The sequence below is a fragment of the Osmia bicornis genome, chromosome 12 (genome assembly GCF_907164935.1).
Source record: "Osmia bicornis bicornis chromosome 12, iOsmBic2.1, whole genome shotgun sequence".
Lineage (NCBI taxonomy): Eukaryota > Metazoa > Arthropoda > Insecta > Hymenoptera > Megachilidae > Osmia > Osmia bicornis.
In genome coordinates this window covers 2,816,818-2,830,034 of record NC_060227.1, presented here as the reverse complement: position 1 = coordinate 2,830,034, position 13,217 = coordinate 2,816,818, and the positions used below count along the sequence as shown (strand labels likewise).

The following is a 13,217-nucleotide window of genomic DNA, read 5'->3' as shown; positions in this document are numbered from 1 at the left end:
CCTTCCCTCAGGAAAATCCACCCTCTCCCGGTCCCCGTCGTTTCTCCTATCTCTCTCTCACACACCCTTTGCCATATTCCTTTCTCTCCCACACACTTGGGTGTCCCTTTCTTCGCTCCCTCCGGAAGGTAGCGTGCTCGCCTCGAATACTGATATCGAGCAAAGTCCTTTTTCCCTTAAACCGAGCAGCCACCAGGAATAATGCATTATACGTACGCCTCTTTCTTCTCCCTCTCTGCTCTGCCTTTCTATCTCCACCATCTTTCTCTTTCCTTTTTTCCTCGTTTCCTGTCCCCTTTTCGTCTGCTTCCTTTCGCGGTTTCGTTCTTGCTTCTCCGAGGCGTCGAACGATCGACGTGTTTTCAACGTGTACAGAAATTTTAATCCATTAAGGATGAAGTTTCGTTTTTTAGAATAAATTGGTATCACGCGGCAGGTTTATTGATTCGCGATGAAAGTTTATGTAAAAAAGTGTTTCGAACACAGTTTCATCCTGTATTCATAATTAACACTTTGCTTTCAGGCGTGCAACGAGTTCACCACCCACGTGATGAATTTACTAAGGGAACAAAGTCGTACCAGGCCGATTACACCGAAGGAGATCGAGAGGATGGTTCAGATAATTCACAAAAAGTTCTCGAGCATTCAGATGCAATTGAAGCAATCCACCTGCGAGGCCGTGATGATTCTGAGGAGTCGATTCCTTGACGCGAGGTGCGTATTCTTCGAAGATAAGGCAGAGACAGTGGGAGGGTAGAGCGAGTTGTTCGACGCGAAAGGAGGGAAATGTTTTCTTTTTCTGTTGCAGGCGTAAAAGACGAAACTTCAGCAAACAAGCCTCCGAAATCCTGAACGAGTACTTTTATTCGCACCTCAGTAATCCTTATCCGAGCGAAGAGGCCAAGGAAGAGCTCGCGCGAAAATGCGGAATCACCGTGAGTCAGGTAAGTCGGAGTGAAATTATCATTACGTCCTTTCTAGTCGGAATTAATCCTTTTCACTGGGATAAAAAATTCACGAGTACGTCAGCAGAAAGATGACGAATCGTCAGTGATACGGCACGGTCGTTTCTTGTGCTTCTTTACAGGTTTCCAATTGGTTCGGCAACAAGAGGATACGCTACAAGAAAAACATAGGTAAAGCACAGGAGGAGGCGAACTTGTACGCAGCCAAAAAGGCAGCTGGTAAGTTCCGTCCTTCGCAAACGAACGACGGGTGTTCCTTGAAGAGTTCGTTTCGATAACTTGATCGAATTAAGAACACACGTTTTAAAGTTAAAAAGAAATTAATAAATTTTTTAATTAAATTCCAACGGATGAAAGACTTGATCTTTTTTTATCTTTTAACTTTCAACTTTTACGGCTATTTCGTCATGAAATAATTGCTGCAACTTGAAATTAGACCAAAGACGAAACTGCAGAGTCTAGCCGTTTCTCATTAATATAAATCATTGTGTGATTGAGTTACTGCTCATTGTTCGAGCTGGCTGTGCCAGCGTTATTGCGTCTGACCAATAAATCTTTCAAAAGGAAACGAAATTATCGATTGGAAATTTCTGTTTCTCCTTTACGTGTGTTGAAAATTGCTGGTAGTTTGTAAATTGGACTCGCGATGGTTTATTTAAACAATCTTCTGAGTGCGCTAATGTAAAACAAGACGAACGACAAGTGTGTTCGTCTGTTTTCGTTTCTTTAAGAGTGTTTACCTTATCGCGTTCTCGCGAAAATTAGAAGAAAAATTCTGTCCGTTTCCTCCGTGAAATTTTTCGCATTCGCAAGAGTTGCCTGGTCGCAATTACGCATACTGCCCTTAACTACCGAGGCGTCACTTTATTTCAGACAGCGAGGCGAGATATTTTTAACTTACCAATTATACGGAGAAAAAAAAAAGGGTAAAGGAAAGACGAGAAGAGAATAGGAGAGAGCCGTTCTCGCGTTTCTTTCGACGCCCTTCGTTTGTTTGTCTTTTCTCAGCCACTTGTCCTGGCTGCTCTCGTAATTAAAGAAACGGAATTCCAACGATACTGCTTCCCTTTGGACGATGGTGCAAATGTTTTCGCGTTTCGGAATAAAAATTGCTCGAGCTACGTGAGAACTAATTTCCAGGCTACTTTGCCATCCTTGAACTACTGATTCCGTTTAATGTCAAGTTAGAAATCATTCGCTTTCATCCGTATATGGATTAGTAATTCTTGTCGAACATCAGACACAATTTAACGATATATTTGTCAATCTAGGTAATCAGTGGCGTTTATTGAAATTTATTAAAATTTCTTCTTACGATTTGTACAGCCGCGTGCATAGATTGCTCGTCTGATTCACTCGTCCTTTTGTGCTAAAGTGAGCCTGACGAGTATATCAAGGTATCATCTATTTACGCAGCTGTACCTATAGTAAAAACGTTTCAACTCTGCAATTCAGAGTCTCCCACTGATTAAACGGAGGGCAATTAGAAACGAGCTCAAACGCTTTTAGTTAAAGAAAAACGTGTCGGTGAGGCGTAAGAACTTTAAAGACGCACCCTCGAATTTTGTATGCACCGCGATTGTTTCTACAGCAGCTTTTGCAGGAGCATCGCCGTACAGTATGGGTGGTGCCAGCCAGGGCACCCCGACGCCGATGATGTCGCCAGCGCCTCCTGGTGGGCCGCAAGACATGGCCGGATACGGGATGGGTATAAACGGTAGCGATTATGGCTCGCAACCGTACAACGACGGCTCGATGGGTTACGACCCGATGCACCAGGTAAATGTCAAACCTTCTCTTTCCCCGTGAATCGATTTCCCCGTAGTCAGCGATCATTTGCCTCGCTTTCTTCGACGCCTTCTTCTTGCATTCACCCGAGCATGTGCTGTTTATATACCAAGTAACCCTTGATGACGCTTCCGAAGGACTTTCTTTGATTCGAATGAATGGAACGAAGGATATTTCACAATGGTGTCTCGATTCCCTCGAGGCAACCCTCTAGTCTACCAGCTTCGATTTCCATTCATTCGTCAAATCGTGCCATTGCATCTTCATAAACGCATGCGCATCTCACCGCATATTCACACATATCGTGAAAAAGGATGTTTGGATGGCAGAGAGAGAATGAGAGATTGAAATGAGAGGAAGTCGAGAAGTGAGATGGAGAATGAACGGTGGCGGTGGTGGAGTTATTACGTGAAATTTCATTTGAGCTCGAGCTCTTATGCGGTGTGATTCAGATTCACAAATGAGGAAACGAACAGACGAATACAGTTTATACGTTCATTGTTAAGTGCAGAGCTGGAAGTTGTGGAGAACGATCACTTGTCTTCATCTTTGATATATCACAGACCCGTATTCCTTTCCGTATGTCAACTTTCCAATATCGCACTTTCTTCGAAATCGTCTTTCCATATACTGTCAGCAATTTGAACACTTTGTACGGGAGTTGGAGGTCGCATGACCGAGTACGTAGATCGGTGTTCTTAGAACGTGTAAGATTGGGTTAGATAGGCTGCTGTTGCTGGTCCATAAAGATGGACTCGGAGGGAGCCGATAGTAGAAAGTTCGAAGTGAGAGAGTGCACACGCGGGGCCAGCAAAGCAGCTAGTACCATAAGGGTTGCTTAGTATGCATTGGAGTTGCTAAGTCACTTTTTAGGTAGGGCTCTGCTCCCTCACATATTAATGGAGTTGGTAGGTGTGTGGCCGTGGTTCTAACGAGTTGCCTCTATTCGGCCGATGAAGCGCATTGGGACAACATCTCGTAGCAGGATATCGAATTTCCTTGTATCCGACGTACATACAAGTAGAATCATCATAATTTTCCCTAATTTGGAAGATTACACTTGTTCCGGTGGATTCTTTTTCATTTTGTCTTCGGAGCAAACACGATTTGACAAATAATTAAAACACTCGAACGCATCGACGATTTATGTTTAATTTCTATTTTCGCGGTTTTTCTCTTCCCCATAAAACAAAGGGAACGAAACGCGTGTATCGTCGTATCGTATTCGGCTCTTCGAAATCCAGCAAATCTTTCTGACATGCAATTTCGACGGTGTCACGTGAATAAAGAGTGACGTTGAATTAAATTCGCGCGCAAACAAGAGAAATCGGTTTTGTTAGCTCGGAAATTTGCAGATACACCCAATTGGTTGGCGAATTAAATGTCCCCGTTGTCGATACACCCATCTGTTCTCGATATACATTGTTGCAAACATTATTTGATGGTATATTCCCTGCAAATCTGTATTGATCAGCTTGAAAGTAGTCTGTCTCAAGAGCCATGCTTTCTTATTTTCGTGTCTCGTGCTTCGCGTTCTTCTGACATTCGAGTCGCAGAGAAGAAGTTTGCAAGAAAATTAATTTCACGGTTCATCCGGCTTGGCCACGGGTTCTTCAGTCCCCAGGGGGCGAGAACCAGCTCGAAATGAAGCGACTAAAATGCATACACCTTCTCGGTTGCCGCCTTTTCGAATCACCCTTGCTCCTGTTTCGTTTTCTACCTTCGTTTCGTTCGGTTCTATCGGCACTTGGCTATTCCTCGCTGCTTTCTCGTTACTTTTAAACGTCCAAGTCGAATGCTTGCGTTTCCTCCACAATTTCGAGGCTCTTCAAACGTGGCACATCAGGATTCTGGTTGTGCAAATATTCAGATTCTCTTTCAAAAGAATCATTATCAACGATGGATTATGTTAGGACACGCGTAGAATGAAAGTACCTCGGGTTTTATGCTTTACGATTAAATAAAAGAAATCGCGGCAACGATGAACGCTCTTGCTGCTACAGCTGGCACTAACGTTTCCGTAATTGCATATGTAACAAAAGAATAGCGATCGCTTGCGCACAATTATACGAGCACCAAGATCTTTCTTACTCGTCGATCGACCTAACAAAATACGCGCTCGATCGATCGAGCATAATCCAGTTAACTACTTTCTTGTCTGTGGTTCCATTTGTTCCTTTTTTTTTAATATGTATACAGGGTGTTAAAAAATATCCTGAAGAACTCTACACCGCTGGATAGATCACGAAAAATCGAAGCGAAAAGTTCTGTAGCATTTTTCGATGGGATCAGTAGTTTAGCCACATTTCGTTGTTGAAAATTATAAAATTGACCAATCAGCGCGCAGCGTGAGTGGCAAGGCCCGCCGAGTGGGAGTGGCCTCCTCTGCCGCCGACGAGCCGCGCCGCTGATTGGTCAATTTTCAACAACGAAATGTGGCTAAACTACTGATCCCATCGAAAAATGCTACATAACTTTTCGCTTCGATTTTTCGCGATTTATCCAGCGGTGTAGAGGTCTTCAGGATACTTTTTAACACCCTGTATAAACTCGTTCTAATCGCTGTTGGTTGGTGCTCCGAGTCTAACAAAACAAAAAACAAACCAAGCAAAGAACTGTGTTTGTTGCAACAAAAATTTGGGGTGCGGAATGTCTAACCGTGTGCTTGCACGATTTTCAATCGTGTTTTTTAATATTTGGTTCAATATTTTTAAACGAAAAAAAGATTTTAAACCCCGAGAGATTGTTTTTTTATGCAGTCGCATAGTTGCACCTGCTTTTTTTCGTCATCGGGTGATATCTACTGATAAAAAAATGGTTGAATTTTTTTTTTTTTTCAATAAATTGTGCTGTACAGTGCGTTGTAAATTTCTCTTTTAGAGGATGTTTCAGTAGATATCAGCTTCTCTCGAAATACAGGTTTAACGTTAATCGATTCAGTGCTACGATCTGTGTACGAGAGATCACAGAATGGTAGGTGAAAGTTTATTCTGGAGATACACGGTGAGATTGCATTTCGAGAGAAGCTAGCCTACTCAGCAGGTAAACGTGGGTTCTTGGATTCTGATAAAAACGCACTAAGACAATCGCGTATTGTTACAAGCACAGTTCGCACGGTCTGCCATCTTGTATAATACTGTTGCGATTGATTGGTCGTCTGTTCCTTGGTCTCTTCTACTCTCCATCACCTAACGATTCGACCGGGTACACGATAATTCCTTTCACGAACCGTCCATCTTCTCTCGATGCCGATACGTTTCCTCCTCGATCCATTTGAAATTTCAAAGAAATCTCTTATTCCCTCTCGCGGAGAAATGTTTTTAATCGGTGAATACCGGACGATCGAGACGCGCATCGAGCGAGATGATCGGTTCGAACCGGGGATGGTGTCGAGATTCGTCACTCGTTGGAATTCACTTCAGTTTTTCTCTTGGCGCAGATGAAACGAAATTCTTAGAAGGCGACAGAGAGTGAGAGAGACATCGAATCAGACTTCACGCAAAATAGTTGAAAAATGTGAGTGAACGCGGGGGAGAGTAAGTAAAAGGAAGTTATAAGAAAAAATAAAGAACAGGGAGAAAGGGAAAGGTGAAAAGACGAGAATCATAGGACACACAACACCTGGCGGAAAAAGAAAACGGAAAATAATGAAAATTGAAAAAAACAAAAAAAATAATAAAAACACTACGGCTGCTGGCGTGTTACACTGATCTCGGCCTTTTGTGCTTTCTGTTGTGTTCACAGTGACGCGCCATGCCGGACAGTAAAGCTCGCAATCGTAGACTCGTCTTGGACTTCGACGTACCGGACTCGAGCGAGCCTGTCTGTACAGTATTACCTCTCTAAGTGGCACGGGTCAGTGTACTGTCTTGCTTGGCAACCGTTGTTAATAAAATTAATAAGTTAATAAAATAAAATATTAGGGAACGACGAGAATGTGTTTCGGGGATAACGACTTGCCACTTGGAGAGGTATCAATCTTGCCATTTAGAGAGGGCAGCACTGAGTAAATGAAGGTGTGAAAAGTGTTTTGAGTGTCACATAGGATGCTCGATAGGAAAAGTAGACGAGCTAGGATAATTCTCCGTTGCAACAAGCACAGGTCTGTTTCGAAGCTTCAAGACGAAAGGATTCGTAGAATCGAGCCAGCAGTCGCGATCTATTCCGCCCTTATTTCATTTTCACGGAGATCGATCGACTGTCGATAGTGCAATATATTTCGTATAAATATTACATAGACAAATTTGTACGCCGTATTCTGGTACACTTTGGGGCGATGGAAAATACTGTTCGAAAGACGTTTTCGTGGCGTGCATGATTGCATGTAGAATTATTTCAGTTTTTATACGTGTATACTGGTGTTTACAAAAGTAGTACGTGTGTGCGTTTATCGTTATCAATCTTTTCTTTTTTTTCTTTTTTTTTTTTTTTTTCAATATCTTTTGCGGGTCGACTGGCTCTGGGGTATTTTGGGTGAACAGAGATAAAAGAGTGAGAAAGAAGGTATGTTAGAGATTGGGTGATTGAAACTTCATATTTAGTTCGTTTTGCCAGAGATTCTGAATTGTTCGCGGTAGATAGTAGCATTAGGCGCCGGTTCTTTGCGTTTGGCAAATTTAGAACGAAAAGGATCTCTCTAGTTCCGCTGTGTTGTTTTCTGTTTTTTGTCCCGATCATCTTGATTAGAATCTGTCGCATCACGTAGACAAACGTATCCTTTCTTGCTCGTAACAGGAATCAGCGTGAAATTAAACAAGAGAAAGAAGACTGATGCTAGATACAATATTAACCCTCTTACGATCATCCAATACTTTTTGTCAATTTTCTTAAAACTTAAAAATATGAATTCTTTCAAAGTAACGAGACCCTGTTACGAGCAGAATCTATTCAAACAACCCGCGCTTTCATATAAAATCGTTTCCTCTCACGTATCTCGCTGTATGTATTCGAGATAGAAAAAGAAAGTCTTTCATCCATGCTGATAAAAAAAAAAAAAAAAAAAAGAAAATCAGTTTAATAATCGAGGGCGAGGCTTTAGTGACCAATGACACGCAATTTTATGGCCACCCGCAGGGGATAAAAACAGAGGGCTAAAAATCAATTGAAAATAGTACAAAAAAAAAAAAAAAATACAACAACAAACAAACAAAAACAAAATGACGCAGGGCAAGGCATTGGCTGGGGGGCCAGGCGCGGCGGGATGGATGCAACAACGCGAAGCGGTACCGGAATTTCCGCCGCTCCACGATTCAGCGGACTCTGATTCCGACCGAGAAAATGAGAAACGACCGCGTGTCTAAAATTACTGTTTGCAATGAGTGAAATAGAGTATGATAACGAAATCTAACGAGAGAAAGAGAGAGAGAGAGTGAGAGAGAAAGCGAGAAAATCACTCATTAAAGATACAAAGCGGAGAGTGTACTTTAGAAACATATACATACACACCTTCGACGAGACACGATTCACCAATGGAGAATAACGTTCGTTGATAATTGTAACGTTAGTTTCCGATTTCGAAGCGTTTTTCTTTTCTCTTTTTCTTGTTCGAGAGAGAAGAATATCCGCGCCAAAGATGCGAGAAATCTAATGAAATTCAAGTAACGATCAAATTTCTCCTAACGCGGCTGGAAATGTTTCTAGTACTTCTATTCGCATCTTTGATCGCGTCATCCTTCGATCTTGATACTTTGATCTTGCCTTATCGAGTGACTACGCGCTGACATCCACGTTACGTGTATTTGCACACAGAGGATTTAAAAATAAAGCGACAGAGGGTTGGAAGAAAGAAAGGGTTGGAATGAGAGAGAGGGAGAGCGAGAGATAGAGTGCGTGTATGGAAAGGATGGTAATTGATAGGGCAAATCGTGGATTTCTATATGAACATAGGTTCGCTTCTGTTAAGACAATATACGGCGATGTACCGACGCCTGGCTAAGGAGAGAAAGGGTGAGAGCGTATACAATTAATTAGTTCATTCTTTTTTTTTTTTTTTTCAGTTTACGTATGCTATATATACACACGTACACAACCGAGACGTGGTAAGATCCAAAATCTTGTTATATACATATGATTTATAAAAGTACATTTTTAACTCCATTTATCTAAACAGTCGCTCGAAAATAATGAAACAATTATTGGACCTTACCACGTGCACACGTAAATAGAAATTAGCTTGTACAGATACTTTTATTTTTACTTTCCCTTCCGGAATTTTTCTCGGGACTTTTGTTTTTATACACTCAACTTGATTTTGCAAACATCACGATATCCTTCCACTTATACTTGCGTAGCGTAATTTTTATATGCTGGGTTAGGATTCGAAGGATCCAATTGTTAAATACATGTTATTATTTTTTAATATCTTGACGATGAGGTATCTCTGTAAAAAAGTTTTACTGTTTTTTTAAAAATCGTTAGACACCATTAGCGCTTTTAAGCGATTCTTTTTAATCTGATCCCAGCACCGTGTATGGTGTAATGCAAGCTCGAATGTTTCCTTTCGTTCGATTTAAGTTCCGAGTTTTAAGCTTCAAATTGATATTTTCTGCGACCACGATTGCGTTCTCCCAGAAACGTATTTTTGCGTGCTAACTTTTCTTTCGTTCCGGTTTTTGACGCGAGGACACCATCAATTTTTTTTGCAACGAGAAAAAAGGAATTATACGACAGCTGTGCTGTATTAATAAATATCGAGATGTTCGTTCTACCATTTATCAAGGTGTCCTCGTTGCGAAATGCTCTCCTGGTAGTCATCATTATTCTTTGTGTTACGTTGGAAAATTGTATGCATGATTGTACCCACGAGCGAATCGAGAAAAAAGAAAGAAAGTCAAAAGACGTTTCCCCGTCGTTTTTTCTTTCATTTTTGTAAACAAGCGTTTCAGCACGAGATCTTATTAAAATTCCTTCCTCCTTACGCCATTTTATTTTTTCTCTTGTTTCTCTTGATTTCATTTACCCGACACACACGCAGCGTCGAATCCAGAATACTCGGTAAAAATGTTCGTCAAACATATATGTATACAAAACATGGAATGTCTGTGTGAGAAATTAAAGTTCGCCACTTTCTTAAGCACAATGGAAATTCTAATTATTCAAATTCGCAACTGGATTCGACACTGGAAGTATACGATTGCGCCTGTCTACCCTTAGTTGGTCGTACGTACTTAGGTACATATGTATTGTGTATACGTTATATACATGTGTATAAAGATCTCTATATTCTGTACTTTCGTATATCTCTGTATCACTTTCGTATATACCAGCATCACGATGATAACTTGCTAGCAAAAAAAAAAAAAGGAAAAAAAATAGAACCGAGCAGAGGAACGTAAGGATCGTGTTGCGACCAAGTTTTCGACCGTACGCGTGCATGAGAATAGTCGGCAAGAAAAGATATTTCCTAAAGATAAAGAAAAAAAAAAAAAGTAAAAGACTTGGCTGTTTGACTTTCTTGAAAAATTTCGAAAAATTTGAATTTAACTAGAAAGAAAAATTGTCTTTTTTACGCGCGACTATCCTGATATCACGTTTGCGTACACGGCCGGTACTGTTTGCTTTCAGGAGCTGTCGCCTTGAAATACTTAGAGGAATCGCTAAACGAAGAAATGCAAAACGAGAACGAATAATAGGATTTGTAGGAAAAATGCAATTAAATGTATAATGTAAGAATGACGATGTATCCGTGAACAGAATGCTCTCGCGCGATCCGATCACCTCACTATCTGTGATCCGAGGCTCGCCCCTAAAAACGGCGGGTAATACGAACTTATAAATCGATATTAAGCTATTAATGTTATGTAATACGTTCATCCGGCGAAGAAGCGTTCACGTGTTCTCAAACGACGCGCAAAGATAATCGACAAACAAATTACGAAGGATTTTTACTCTATCAATTTGTTGAAGATATCTGACTTGCCGATTGAGCGTCAACGATCGACTGCCATATTGCGCCAAACTACCTCTTGCCTTACACAATTGCACGCGTGCTTCATTTTTTCAAATTCTAATTGATAATAGTTCAATTCTTAGGCAAAGAAAAATGTTAAATTATCATTCATAACTTTAATCATAAATTTAACAGAGGCAGTTTGAGATAAAAAGATCATAAATAAGGCAAGGGGTTGAACGGAAGGGCAGTTGTTTTTTGTCCGTGGAAAACGAAAGAAACAACTTCCTTTCTTCTTATCAATCTCGATCTTCTCTTTCTCTCTTTTAATTCGACGTTGTTCGATAATCAAGCGTGAACGCTTCTATGCATCGACACCCTCTTTCCCTCTCAGAGCGACCCATCGAAACGAAAAGACAGTAAGAATTAAAATGGAAAAATAAAACAAAGAAGAAAGAAACGATAAACGAGTAATGGAACGAACGGTAAACGGAACAGTAACGAAGCAATGGTCCTGCGACACAACACTAATGTATACGATTTTTCAACATGAAAATATGATATATTGTAGCTATACGTATAGAAGTATATAAAAAGAAGAGAATAGTACATAGGCAAAAAAAAGTGTAATGGCTAAGAAGTACATCATTGTAACGACGATGCTAATTAGTAAAACGAAATTTATTTTATTATTACTATTATGGTCGCTAAATATTATTACTACCGCTATTACTATCTCTGTTATTATTATATTTGCGGTTATCGCAATTGCAATTGTATTATTAACGATCACATGAACAGCGATTTTATTGATACTTTATGGATTATTAAAATTTATTATCGCGCCCGTTTGTTGGACGTATGTTTTTTAAGCTGAACGAACAAGAATCGATGATAAGCATCAATCTTAGATGATTTCTATCGATTTATTAATACCAATTGATTGTCGACGATTTTTGCTCGTGACGAATTTTGCGGCTCGACGATTTATTACTTAGCACGTAGGGAAGGAAGTGAAAACGAAAAAAAAAAAAAAGATATCCATTTATTGTATAAACGAAAGCGAGGCGAAGGTGAGAATTATACGAGTATCCTCCAAGACGATTAGGTGGTTAATATTCTGTTGTTAAATAATATGTCGCGGGTGGAATTACGGGCTGAAGATCGACCCTTGAGAATGAAATATTACTCTTTTAATTATCAATTTTCTACCGTACTAAATGTGTCACGTTTTATGATTTAATTAGTTAACAAAATAACGATCGTGGAACCAAATTTCAAAACGATTTCTTTTGTTCCCATCGAGTGGATAAACTTTGGAAAATTAGTGTCTCAAAATTCAATCTTCAGCCAATTTTCTCGCCAACCATGCGACCAGTACAAGTGCATTTGGCACAGCTAGTATACGACAAAAAAACGCCTAAGGTTCAGTGTGAGAGCGGCTTTAGGCGTCCCTTATAAAGCTCTACGTAACATTTAATAAAAGAAATGAAAACGAGTCGAGAATACGACGGCTGATAAGATGAAAGAAAACAAAAAAGAATAAGAAATAACGTTTAACATTTATGGATACACGATATAAAATATTATATATTCATATTCCTTGCAAAACCCCCTCCGCTCGATCCTTTTCTCTAAAAATCATCCAGTTTCGTTTCGAGTTAATCGAAGATCATCCATGAAATTTACTCGAGGCGTAAGTCGACGCTGATTTAATACTGCATTTATGTTTCACAACATCAAACGAGATTTCACCTTACTTTCCTCTACCTTCATGAAGGAACTTGCTAGTTTCTTTTAAGATATTTGATCTTTTATATGTAACGTGTTAAAGAAAGTTGAAACATATTGAAATGTTATTTCGATATTCTTCGGACATGATTTCCAATTGTTCAGAGGTGTAATATATAGCGAAAAGTTTTGTATAATTAATAGAAATGGAAAGAAAGTTGAAGCCACGTTTCGATGTATACGACAGTATACCACAGAACTCATTGTATCGATTAAAATCATGGTAAACTTAATAAAACGCTCAAAAATAATGTGGGTTCTATTTATACAACTGTTTTACGTTATTCATGTTTAATACCTTATTTCTATATCGTTTAATTAAAACAGGTAATCACTTCTCAATATGAGAAGTTTCACTTAAAATCTAGAACTGAATGCGACCTTCTCAGGCTTATAGGTGCGGATCTACGTGGATTCCTTTTGGGGTTTATTTGATTTACCATATTACATCTTTGCATCTTTTATATTCCTGCATTCTGTACGTGCAACAATGTTGCAAAACGAGAAATTTAAACTCGAGCCAGCATTTTGGGGTCCCGGACATCCCCAGGCACAGTTAGGTCTACATGTACAGAACACAGTCGGTATGACGATCGTGCCTGTTTTATCAGTCCCTCTCTTACCGCACCTCGTTCGGTTTTTCTGCATTCGTTTAATTTGCTGTAGGTAATACCGACAAGTGAAATATAAGAACGAACTAGTTCAAAACCGTTGGATTCAAAAGTTACAGAGCTTTTAATTTTTCTATAGAAAGTCTGTGGGTCGTACATTTTAGTTGCGGGGTC

The 13,217-nt window shown here is 39.9% G+C and overlaps 1 protein-coding gene across 7 annotated transcripts in view; it reads left to right on the top strand.

Moving 5' to 3' along the window:
- LOC114873177 (homeobox protein extradenticle) overlaps positions 1–12,683 on the top strand; it is a 33,992-nt gene extending 21,309 nt beyond the window's left edge. Inside the window, exons 4-9 of one of the 7 annotated variants that reach the window (XR_003788885.2) lie at positions 524–714; positions 809–944; positions 1,088–1,184; positions 2,557–2,744; positions 6,193–6,269; positions 10,317–12,683. Coding sequence is in view for 5 of the 7 variants with exons in the window: in XM_029181209.2 (XP_029037042.1) it covers positions 524–714; positions 809–944; positions 1,088–1,184; positions 2,557–2,744; positions 7,919–8,053 (747 nt within the window). In the remaining 2 variants the exon portion in view is untranslated. Of the gene's footprint in view, positions 1–523; positions 715–808; positions 945–1,087; positions 1,185–2,556; positions 2,745–6,192; positions 6,270–6,497 lie in introns of all 7 variants that reach the window. The other 6 variants (XR_003788884.2, XM_029181211.2, XM_029181213.2 and 3 more) reach the window with 6 other exon arrangements.
- Positions 12,684–13,217: the final 534 nt, after the last annotated feature.